Source organism: Panthera uncia, chromosome D2, assembly GCF_023721935.1.
Source record: "Panthera uncia isolate 11264 chromosome D2, Puncia_PCG_1.0, whole genome shotgun sequence".
NCBI classification, from domain to species: domain Eukaryota; kingdom Metazoa; phylum Chordata; class Mammalia; order Carnivora; family Felidae; genus Panthera; species Panthera uncia.
In genome coordinates this window covers 28,928,085-28,940,939 of record NC_064818.1, presented here as the reverse complement: position 1 = coordinate 28,940,939, position 12,855 = coordinate 28,928,085, and the positions used below count along the sequence as shown (strand labels likewise).

Below are 12,855 nucleotides of genomic sequence, written 5' to 3'. Positions count from 1 at the left end.
CTGTCTCCATCTCTCTCTGCCTCTCCCCTACTCATGCACTCTCTCTCTTTCAAATATAAGTAAATATTAAAAAAATTTTTTAATGTGAAGTGTGTAAAATAAACAAATTTACAGGAGAAAGGTAACAGGAGAATATCTTCATGCCCATAACGTAGGCAAAGATTCCTTAAATAGGATACAAAACATACTAACAAAAAGGAAACTGGGGCACCTGGATTGGCTCAGTCATTAAGACTCTTGATTTTGACACAGGTCATTATCTCACGGTTTGCGAGATCAAGCCCCATGTCGGGCTCTGCACTGATAGTGCAGAGCCTGCTTGCGATTCTCTCTTTCTCTCTCTCTCTCTCTCTCTCTCTGCCTCTCCCCGGCTCGTGCACTCTCAAAATAAATAAACTTAAAAAAATAATAATAAGGAAACGGAACATTTGTAATGTATTAAAATTAAGAGCTATTCATCAAAAGACAGCCACAAGGGGGCGCCTGGGTAGCTCAGTCAATTGAGCGGCCAACTTTGGCCACATCATGATCTCAATAGTTTTGGTTGGCTGCTGTCAGCACGGAGCCCGCTTCAGATCCTCTGTCCACCTCCGCCCCACCCCACCACCCCCCCCCCCGCTCCTCCCCCACTCTCATGCACTGTCTCTCCAATATTATACATCAATAAGAAAAAAGTCAACTGAGTAGAGAAATGAGCTCTCCCCACTCCCCAAAAAACGTGAATAGACACTTCATAAAAGATACCAAATGGCCAATACATCTATGAAAAGTAGTTCAACTTCACTGAACATCAGGGAAATCAAAATTAATACCATGTAACAATCAAGGGAATGAGACTATGAGAAGACAAGCCATAGAATGAGAAAAAATATCTGCAGGAGACACATCTGGTAAAGGACTGTTATCCAGAACATAAAAAGATCTCTTAAAACTCAACAAGAAGAAAACAAACAATTTAAAAATCTGCCAATTAAAAATTAGGCAGATCATGTGAACAGGAGCCTCACCAAAGAAGATACACACTTGGCAAATAAACATAAAAAAGATATTCAACATCCCATTACCACTACACACCTATTAAAATGGACCAAATCCAGGGGCGCCTGGGTGGCTCAGTCGGTTGAGCATCCGACTTCGGCTCAGGTCATGATCTCACAGTTTGTGAGTTCGAGCCCCGCATCAAGCTCTGTGCTGACCGCTTGCTCAGAGCCTGCTTCCGATTCTGTCTCTCCTTCTCTCTCTGCCCCTCCCCCGCTCACGCTTTGTCTCACTCTGTTTCTCAAAAATAAATGTTAAAAAAAAATTTTTTTTAAATAATAATAAAATAAATAAAATGGACCAAATCCAGAAAGCTGACAACACCAAATGCTGACAAAGATGTGGAGCAACAGGCGCTCTCACACGTTGCTGAAGGAATGCAAAATGGTAGCACTACAATGAAAGACAGTTTAGCAGCTTCTTACAGAGCTAAAGATAGGCTTACCACACAATCCAACAAGCACACTTCTAGGTATTCATCCAAATGGGCTTAAAACTTATACCTATACAAAACTTGCACAAAGATGTTTGTAGCAGCCTCACTCATAAATTGCCAAAACTTGGAAGCGACCAAAATGTGCTTCAGTAGGTGAGTGGATAAATAAACTCATAAATTGCCAAAACTTGGAAGCGACCAAAATGTGCTTCAGTAGGTGAGTGGATAAATAAACTGTGGCACATCTGGGGCGTCTGGGTGGCACAATCAGGCATCTGACTCTTGATTTCAGCTCAGGTCACGATCTCACGGTTTGTGAATTTGGGCCCCACACAGCACAGAGCCTGCTTGGGATTCTCTCTCCCCCTCTTTCTCTGCCCCCCTCCTGCTTGCCCACCCACTCTTTCTCTCTGTCTCTCTCCTCCTCTCAAAATAAATAAGTTAAAAAAAAAAACTTTAGAAAAAAATTTTTTTTTAAATGAGAGAAAGAGAGCGAGCAAGCAGGGGAGGGTCAGAGAGAGACGGAGACACAGAATCTGAAGCAGGCTCGACTCTGAGCCGTCAGCACAGAGCCCAACACAGGGCTCAAATTCATAGGCTTCGAGATCATGACCTGAGCCTAAGTCAGATGCCTAACCAACTGAGCCACCCAGGTGCCCCCACCCCCCAAAAAAACCCACAAACTTTAAAAAGAAAAGACTGTGATACATCCAGACAATGGAATATTATTTGGCACTGAAGAGAAATGAGCCTGTGAAAAGACATAAAGGAACCTTGCGTATTACAAAGTTAGAGAAGCCAATCTGAAAAGGCTAGATACTGTATGATTCCAACTACATGACGTTCTACAAAAAGCAGAACTATGGAAACAATAAAAAGGTCAATGGTTTAGGGGGCAGGACAGGGAAGACGAACTGGCAGAACAATCGGCGGGGGAGGACAGGGGAGATGAGCAGGTAGTACAAAGAAAGTATTTTTCAGGCAATGAAACTATGCTGTATGATATTATAATGATGGATATATGTCATTATACATTTGTCCAAACTCACACAACAGCAACACTAAAAGACTGAACCCTCAGGTAAACTATGGACTTTGGGTGATTATGATGTGTCAATGTAGGCTTGTCCTTGGTAAAGACTATGCCACTCTGGTGAGTGATGTTGATAATGAGAGGCTATACACGTATAAGGGCAGGAGGTATACAGGAAATAACTGTACTTCCCTCTCAATTTTTCTGTAAACCTAAAACCGCTTAAAAAACAATTCTTAAAAAAAAGTTCTGGAAAAAAAAAAAGTATGCAGACAGAAATTCACATGTCAGGAATACCATAAAAAGAATTTATTCTTGCTTTGGATGGGATATCAGACCTCTTAGAACTTCAAAACTAGATCTAATATATGCAGGATTTTTATGCAGAGTCCCTACAATGCAAAGCCAAGTTTGGAAACCAATTATTCAGTCCAACCTCCCTAATTTTAAGGTGAAATCCATAAGGTTAAATGACTGCCCCGAATTATCTACCAAGATTGGTAAAGTCATGGCTAGATCTCCCACCTCTAATCCAACAATCTTTTTTATTATATTCAGATATTTCAGAAAACCTAGACTTGTTCTTAGTGAACATGCTGGGTCACAGATAATCAATGCTTGTTTTCTTCTCTTTTAAGCTATCTTTTCAAAATACTCATAAATCATCTATTTAATAACGTGTTCTAAAGGTATGTCAGGAATCAATATTAACAGCAGTTACAACATTTGCAAAATAGATACAAAAAGCAAATATCATGTACCCCTCTGATAAAAACAACAACAACAAAAACACTACCCACATATACTCTTGCCAATGGAATTTAACTTGTGTCTCATCAAGTCTCTAAATTCAGCTACCAATTTACAAGGCAAAAACTCTGTCATGAGTATCCAATCACAAAGAACTCTGCAGTTCAAGTGTCCCAAGTTCTTCAGAGTTTAAAGAAAAGATAGTCATAAAGAGGGAACCAGAGACTGAAAGAGATTTAAAAGCGGTATCAATCTTTTTAAAGGAACAAGAAACGATTAAGAAACACAAGGGATTTTATTATTATAGAAAGCATAGTGGCTGGCTTCTTTTGAGAAGAGACTATAACTGACTGAGATGAGACACAGGGACTACTGGCAAAGTTCTCCTTCTTGACATCAATGGTAATTACAAGAAAACATGCCTTATATTTATTTTGTGGTTTTTCTCTACGTGTTTTATTTTACAATAAAAATAGATTTTACAATAAAAATTTATTTTACAATAAAAATACAAAAAAATATTTTAAATAAAAATTTAACCTTTTATTTTACAATAAAAAGGTTAAAAATGAAAAAAAAAATCTCAGGTCAATAAATAATCAGATTCCAGATACGGTATCTTTTGAGCAACAGAAAACATTTATCTACAAAAGGTTTTATCATTTTTAAAAATGTAGTCTATAGTTATTGATTAGGTCTACATATGATCTCTAGCAATTCCAAAAATATAATCTGAAGGCCTACTGTTTTTTAAAAACCACACTGAAGTAGCTTTATTTCCTTAAATTTGTCCTCTTCCTTTATTTGTCCTATAACATCAGCCATGAACTCCTAATTGGCCCAGATGACATAAGATTATGTTAAACCAGACAATAAATGTTCCCTTCTAGACTTAAAAACAAACGGGGCACCTGGGTGGCTCAGTCGGTTCAGCGTCCTATTTTGGCTCAGGCCATGATCTCACGGTTCCTGAGTTCGGGTCCCGCATCGGGCTCTGTGCTGACTGCTGACAACTCAGAGCCTGGAGCCTGCTTCCGATTCTGTGTCTCCCTCTCTCTCTGCCCCTCCCCCACAAGCACTCTGTCTCTCTCTGCCTCTCAAAAATAAAGAAAACTAATAAAAAAAATCAAAAAACAAACAAACAAAAGTTATGATTAATGGGTATCAATCATATTTGCTAAGGTGTAAGATTATTCTTCTACAAAAAAAGATTATTCTTCTACATTGCTTGATAAGGAAAAGGGGCAAAAGTGAAACCTTACGTAAGGTATCATAAACGTATCTGACTATGCATAGATACATTCCAAATGTACATTAAATCCTCTACAGGGTACCAAGAAATGAGATCAACAGACACCACAGTAGTAGTGTAGAGAGATAAGCTACAAAGAATGAGAAAGAAATTTTTAGAAAGGTATACTAAAGAATTATCCCCAATCTCTACAACTCAACTTAATGTAAAAGGAGAAACAAACTTTTGAGTGGATCACAGCCCCAGTGAAGAAGCTAAAGCGAAACATGCATAGTCACAAACACAAAATTCTGCATACAATTTTAGACTCTGTCCCTGTAATCCTTCCAGTAAGAATCTCTCTTGTAGGGGAACCTGGGTGGCTCAGTCAGTCAAGTGACTCTTGACTTCAGCTCAGGTCATGATCTCCCAGTTTGTGAGTTTGAGCCCCAAGTCAGGCTCTGCGCTAATAGTGTGGAACCTGCTTGGGATTCTTTCCCCCTCTTCATGTACCCCTCCCCTGCCCCATTCTCTCTCTCTCTCTCAAAATAAATAAACTTTAAAAAAAAAAAATCTTTCCTATAAATGCTCTAATGGAATCAAGGATTTTAGCTGACCTTCCAAAAAAACCTTCCATCTCCAACAAAATCATTCAAATTTAGAAACAGCGCAGACAACTTTGATGACTAATTCTAATATCCTACAACTAGATAGTTCTCCCAAACACAAGATTTACCTTTCCTGAAACAGATTCTCCATCATAGAAAAGATAGTGTTTTTCTACTTTGCCATCTTCAGTTTTCATCTCGGCCATTTTCCTGGTTTCCCCATCATTAAGGACAACATCGATCTCACAAATGGGTCCAAAAAAGCCTCCAAGAAAACTCTGAAATAAAAGGAAAATGCCCATAATTATGTGTTGTCAGACAGTACATTTTGTAATTCAAGTAAAATTACCTATGACCAAAACTAAACAAATTTAGGAGCACCCAAGCTGGGTCAGACCATGCAACTCTTGACCTCGGGGTTGTGAGCTTGGGCCCTACATTGGGTATAGAGATTACTTAAAAATAAAATCCTAAAAAAAACAAAAAACCTAAACAAATTTAGTATAACAATGCACATACAACTAATATTGTACTGTACATTAAAATGTTAAGAGGACAAATTTATATGTTTTTTGCCACAATTTCTTAAAAGACAAAAAGAAAACTAAAATTTAAACATGCTATAATTTCAATCATTGCCATAGGTAAATGCTATAAATAATTACTAACATATACCAGAAATCTAAAAAAAATTTTTTTTATTTATTGATTTGAGAGAGAGTGCACAGGGGAGGGGCAGAGAGAATCCCAAGAAGGTTCCATGTTGTTAGTGTGGAGCCCAATGTGGGGTTCAAACCCACAAACTGTGAGATCATTACCTGGGCAAAAATCAAGGGACAGACACTCAACAAACAGACTGTACCACCTAGGCACCCCTAAAAATTAATTCTTAATATATGGTTTGAAAAGTCCCCTTTATTCGTGGATCTTTCATATAGCAGAACTCATAAAATCCAAATTATGCGTATAGATCCAAATGAATTATTACTATGTAATACTTACTATAAAATGCACTGCGATATGGGTCTGAACAGGATGCGTTACATTGTGTAAGCCCTTGGAATAAATAAAACTGGCTCTAGTAGAGGAGACTGACTAAATTTCTGTGAATTTTTCCGAAGAAAATGTATAAGCTGGGGTGTCTCGATTGCTCAGTCGGTTAAGCATCCGACTTCGGCTCAGGTTATGATCTCAGGGTTGTGGGATGAGCCCCGCATCAGGCTCTGTGTTGGGGACACGGCCTGCTTAAGATTCACTCTCTCCCCCTCTCCCTCTGCCCCTCTGACTCTAAAATATAAATAAATAATAAAATTTACATGAAGAACCATCTCCTATCCTGTCATCCTACATCCTTTCTTAGTCTGCCCTACACAACCATAGTAATCTCTCAAAAACATAAACCTGATCATATGCTGTTTAAAATCCTTCAACAGGCTGGTGAGAGTACAAATGGGAACAACTACTTTAGAAAACAGGTGGCATTATCTGGTAAAGCTAAAGATATACATACCCCATGACCCAGCAATTACACCCCTAGTTATCTACCCTGAAGAGAACTCTTACACATGAACCAGGAAATGTAAATGTAATGTAAATGTAAGAATGTTAATAACATCATTGTTCACAATAGCTCCAAATAGGAAACAATTCAAATATCCATCAACAAGAGAATGGGTACATAAATTTTAGTCTATTCATAAATAGGCAAAGGAATGAGACACAACTATACACACAGATGACTCACACACACACACATACCCACTAATACTGAAAGAGGTCAGACACAAAAAGAATACACATGCAATATTATTCCGTTTATTAAAAAGTCAAAAACATGTAACATACACTCTAGTATTAGAAATCAGGAAGTGGCTAGAAGAGAGCACAGAGGGAGCTTCTAGAGGGCTAGTTATGCTGTTGTGTTTTTAAATTTTTTTTTAATGTTTATTTATTCTTTGAGAGAGACAGCGCATGAGTGGGGAAGGGGCAGAGAGAGAGAGGGAGACACAGAATCTGAAGCAGGCTCCAGGCTCTGAGCTGTCAACAGAGCCTGATGCGGGGCCCAAACACACGGACCATGAGATCATGACCCGAGCTGAAGTGGGTCACTCAACCAACTGAACCACCCAGGCACCCCCCTATGCTGTTTGTTTTTATCAGAGCACTTCCTACACAGGTTCATTCACTTTGTGAAGATACATCAAGCTGTATATTTGTGCACTCTTCTGTACTTCACTGTTACACACACACACACACACACACACACACACGTATTCCCTAACGTGGCCTACATGTAACTGGCTCTACCCATTACCTCCAACCACACCAGCCTCAAATTATCCAAGTTAATCAAATTTGCCAGTTTCTTTCTCATCCTAGACCAAGTATCCTTAACCTAACTAATTCATCCTCTGAGTCTCAGTCTGACTCATTTCCATAAAGAGGCCTTCCTTTCCTTCCTAATTGAAACTAGAGTCTCCAAATTTAGGCCTCACAACACCATGTAGTTTTTACTTCATCATTTATTATACTGTGTGCTTATTCAATATCTGAATCCCTAACTGAACGGTAAATTCCCTGACGACAGATACTTTATCCTTTGCTCATCACTAAAGACACAGTAGCTATGGGTAGTATGTGGAATTTAGTAGAAAGCATTAAAATATATATTGAATGTTAAATTAATATTGAATAAAACACATACTGTTCTGGGGACCCTGGGTGGCTCAGTCGGTTGAGTGCCCGACTTCGGCTCAGGTCATGGTCTCACAGTTTGAGTTCAAGCCCCACACTGGGCTCTGGGCTGACAGCGTGAAGCCTGCTTCAGACCCTCTATCTCCTTCTCTCTCTGTCCCTCCCTCTCTCTCTCTCTCTCTCTCTCTTCTCTCTCTCTCTGTCAAAAAAAACATTAAAGAAAACTTAAAAAAATTAAATATAAAAAAGTTAAAAACACATGCTGTCCTCATAATAAAAAATAGATACAAAAGAAAGGAGTTAAATCTGGAATATTTGATGAAACTAGCCCTCCCCCCAAAAGTTAGCATCGGTGCAGTAGATAAGTCTAGAGCAAGGAACTTGCATCAAATCTCAATTCTGTCCTTAGGTAGCAGAGTAACAGCAAGCAAGCTAATGATCCTCTTAAAACTCAGTAGGTCACAGGATGATACCATGATCAAAGAAGACAGTGTTTTCCTAAATTCTGAGCCTGCTGGGTTTTATTAATCCTATATTAACAAAAAGATTGTGATTTCAGGGATGCCTGGGTGGCTCAGTCGGTTAAACGTCTGACTCTTGGTTTCCACTCAGGTCCTGATCTCACGGTCTGTGGGTTTGAGCCCCGCATCCAGCTCAACACTGATTGTGCAGAGCCTGCTTGGAATTCTCCTTCTCCTCTCTCTCTCTGCCTTCATCCGAGTTGTGCTCTCTCTCTCTCAAAATAAATAAACTTAAAAAAAAAAATGGGCAAGTTTAAAAATAAATATATCGTAATTTCAAGAAATCAACTCAAAAAATTGCCAGATTTGTATTTTTGACATACTACAAAAACACAAGCAGCATGTTTTCCTTTCAGCAATGTTTTAATCTTTCCTGGCAACATTACAAATAACAAAGTCAATTTTCACCAGAAAACTAATTTTAATCAGAAAATGATTCTGAACTTAGAATGAAAAACATCAGTGATAGGTCATGTGCACTGTCCCTTCCTAGTTAGCTTTCACACTCCCAAGTTTTAAATTCAAAACTTGCTCAAGATGGTTTATGTTCTCCTAAGGGCTACAGATATGACAATGTACAGCAGCTCAAAATCAGGCTGCTGATATTTACTAATTATCAACTATGTGCAAACTACTGAGCAGCCAAGGTGGCAGGGAAGGGTGGGAAGGTGGGAACTGCTATGGGAGGAGCAATTATGAAAGGGTAGAAGACAACAACCTCATTTAAGATATAAAATAGAAGCAGGAAAATAAAATTCAATTTTTTCATTCCCCTTTAATACTTCCCAGAGCTGCTTCCAGGAAAAATGAGATTCGAAAACTACAAAAATTCTTTTACAAATAAAAGCAAATATTATGGTAACTTTTCCCACATATGGATACTTAATGCACAGAGAACTTAGGATTTGAAAGCTGACACTAAAAGATCAAAATCAAAATTGCCACTAATTAAAGTGGTGTAAAAGAGGGGCACCTTGGTGGCTCAGTCAGGCTAGGCGACCAACTCTTCATTTCAGCTCAGGTCATGATCTTGCAGTTCAGGAGATCGAGCCCACATGGGGGTTCTACACTGACAGCACAGAGCCTGCTTGGGATTCTCTCTCTCCCTCTCTCTTGCCTCTCTCCCGCTCACACTTGCTAGTCTTATAAAACTTCACAATTAACTAATAACATAATTATATAGTTAAATAGTCTTATTTTGACATGATAGGTAAAAATCAAAAATTTCTACGCATTAAAAATATGTGAAAGCTATGTTATCCTTTATTACTTTCTGTATGCCTGTAGTATTTCACAACTAAAACTTTAAAAAGTAGGCTTACTTTTCAACATAAATTGTCAAAACACTAAGATGGGGACAGATTAGATTTTTTTTAAAAGCCCAGTTATAATACATACAGAAGCATAATAGATTAATAAACTGTAACATTTTAACAAGATTAAGTTAACAAACACCATGAGAATTCAGCACCAGGTTAACATCCAGTTTTTCACATTAGGACACATCAAAAACAAACTAGTCTTATCAAAGGCCTCCAGAAAACTGTCAAGGTCTTACAATTAACAAGTAGACAACGGAGAGAAAAAGACATCTGAGGTAAAAGTTTGGCTTTTCTCTTTTCCTTCTTTTTGTTTTTTGTTGCTTATGTATTTTTGAGAGAGAGAGCAAGCAAGTGGAAAGGAGGGCAGAGAGAAAGAGAGGGAGAGACACAATCCGATGCAGGCCCTAGGCTGTCAATACAGAGCCCAACAAGGGGGGCTTAAACCCATGAACCTTGAGATCATGACCCCAGCCAAAGTCAGATGCTTAAGCGACCAGACCGACAGAGCCACCCAGGCGCCCCTTTGTTTTCCTTCTAAAAGGAGTTGAAAGAAAAAAGATTTGTCTACCCAAAGTCTTGCTTTTGAAGTTTTTACTACAAGATATGCATCTTCCGTCATTTCAAACAAAAGTCATAAAATTAAAATCTTTTTTAATTATTCACATCAAATTTTAATAATTTTCCTGTTATGTAAACAAATCAAAATACATAATTGACAGGATGGTGAAGACTAGGAGGTAGAAAGTGAATGAAAATTGTAAAGAAGGTTAGTATACATCAACATAGGCTTTTGCTGAAATTACAGAAGACATGTATTAAACTGAAAGATTACTCATATCTTCAAGTGAACATTTAAAATATGAGATTTTCAGGAGCAATATTAGACAATAATATACAAGTCAAAACTCTTAGGTAGCCTTTAAATAGCTAACCTGCAATATATATGACTATGAAAAGATTACAGCATTGTTTTTACAGTTTTCTAATTGTGGCCTAACCCTCCTATCACCTTTAGGTTAACTTAAGATTTTCCATATAATTCATAAACCCATACTGGGCATTACCACCCAGCAAAATTACATGTGAATATGTTAAAAGCCAACAAACTCTTTAGCCCTCACTGAAGAAATTTCACTACCTCCAGTGGATGTAAAGAAATGCAACTCAAGGTGAGTGGATAGGGAGGCTCTCAAAATTTACACAAGCAATGAAACAGCAAATTTTCTTGCATAGGTTACATTTATGTCCATTTGTGTTATAAAGCTTTACAATTCAGTTTATGTTTGATGAGTAACTTGAAAATAAATTGCTCTTAAACTATTCAAAAGCTTATTAAAAGTAATAATTTTAAAAATAAGCAATAAATAGGAGGGCCTTTTATGTCTTCTTGGCAAATTATATTCAATTAAAAAAGACTTCCCTAACTCCCTCACTAGGCAAGGTCTCCTTTTTAGATTTATCACAACTGTAATTTCCACGTTAAATAAATAATTTGTACAAACAGATCAAACAGATGTTTACCTCCCTCTAGACTGTAAGCTACAAGAGAGCAAGGCCTGTTTCAGTCTTGCTCGTGGCCCCTGGCCAACCTAAGTAATTATTTGTTGCATGAAAAAAAGGGCCCCCAGTTTAAGAATGAATAGGTCTGTCTTTTACTTTTCTGATTTTAATTAAATCAACACGATTTCTGAGTTTAAGATGTATTTATTCAAAACAATTTATTTTTAATTTTTTTTAAATAAACCTAGCTTCTGCTTCAGCCAAAACTCTCAGTTTACTCAACCAGTGAGCTTTGGTAAAGCTAACAGTATCAAGAGAGCACACAGTAGGCACTCAACGTACACTTGTTAAAATCAAACGAATACCACAAAGTGAGCCAAATGAGATCCAATCTAGAGACGGCCAACGCACACAAAGTTAAACGCCTTGTGCTTCCCACGAACCGGTTGGAGTACTCCGATTTCCCTCCCTTCTCTGTTCCCTAGGCCATTTCAACATCCCGAAGCGTTAAGTTTCTAGAAAATGGCTTGGGGAAGGAAATGAGAGCCAAAGCTTAAACTAGCGGGCACAAAACCAGTGTCTGAATTAAAATCATCCCACTTCAACGTCCTTTCCTTTTTTTCTCCCATTCTACAAGTGTCAAAATCAAGGCTGAACTGGGGTCAGGATACGGCAGAATGTGACCACAAAGAGATTAAAACAACAACAACAACCCGGAGTTTATCAAGCTCGTGACACTGAAAGAGAGTGACCCAGTACCCCCCCCCCAGCCCGGAACTGGGGGACTCCCGGGTCACTCCACCTGAAGGGAAGCTAGGCTGTCCGGAAGGAGCGGAGGGACTAGCTACCTTGGAAGGGGAGGCGGCGCTGAGCCCCCGCAGAGGCGGGGTCCGAGTACCCAGCCAGGGCCCCCACAGCCGGTCGAGGAAGGCGGGCAGAGGCTCCGACATGGCCAGGAGAGCGCGCAGCCGCCCGCAGGTGCTCGGGCCTCTGCGAGACCGGGAAAAGGCGGCCCCGCCCGCCCTTCCCCGCTCCCGGGGTGGCTAGACAGGCCTAACCCGGTTCCCCGCCCTGCTCGCCGCCCCCCTCCTGCCGCTCCCCTGCGCCCCACCCGGGATACCCGGCCCCGCCGTTGGCGGGCCCGCCGCGCGCTGTAGGGCCAGGACTGGAGGCGAGCGCGCGGGCCGCCGCGCACTCACCATTGTCAGCGCCGCCGCCGCGTCCCCCCCCACTTCACTCCGCTTCCCTCAGGAGAACTCCCAGCCCAGATTCCCTCCGCCCCAGCGCCCGTCACGTGACCTGGAGCCGCTGGCCGCACGTGACCCCTCCTTTCCTTTCCTCCTCTCCCCCTGCTCAGGTCCCCTCCCGGCCTCTTGCCCCGCCCCACTGGCCAGCCAGGCCCTCGAGGACTGGCAGTTTGGGGGCGGGGCCTCGTGCTCCACCCTACGGCTGAGGAGGCGGGGCCACTGAGATGACGTAAATGGGAGGGGCCTGGGCGGACGCAGGCACCACAGGCCCTCCTCTCCCTCCCTTCCGTCACGTGAGGGGCGGTCGGCTGACGGGCTTTGCCACGCCCAGTTCCTCTTCCCTGTGGAAGTTTGAGTAACTGGAAAAGGACGGGGGGGTGGTTTATCTCCCTGGGTGGGTTACTAGGGCCCCTCCGAGGTGAAGGGGCGCTGTTACCCGAGGCCCTGCTTTCCTAGGCCTCGCAGGGTACGTGCT

The 12,855-nt window shown here is 40.6% G+C and overlaps 1 protein-coding gene across 2 annotated transcripts in view; it reads right to left on the bottom strand.

The window, feature by feature from the left end:
- VPS26A (VPS26 retromer complex component A) overlaps positions 1 to 12,436 on the bottom strand; it is a 33,638-nt gene extending 21,202 nt beyond the window's left edge. Inside the window, exons 1-2 of one of the 2 annotated variants that reach the window (XM_049645162.1) lie at positions 12,333 to 12,436; positions 5,225 to 5,374 (exon numbers count right to left, since the gene is read on the bottom strand). In XM_049645162.1, coding sequence (XP_049501119.1) covers positions 5,225 to 5,374; positions 12,333 to 12,335 — 153 coding nt within the window. In that variant the 5' untranslated portion in view covers positions 12,336 to 12,436. Of the gene's footprint in view, positions 1 to 5,224; positions 5,375 to 11,981; positions 12,220 to 12,332 lie in introns of those variants that run through there. The other variant, XM_049645161.1, reaches the window with a different exon arrangement.
- Positions 12,437 to 12,855: the final 419 nt, after the last annotated feature.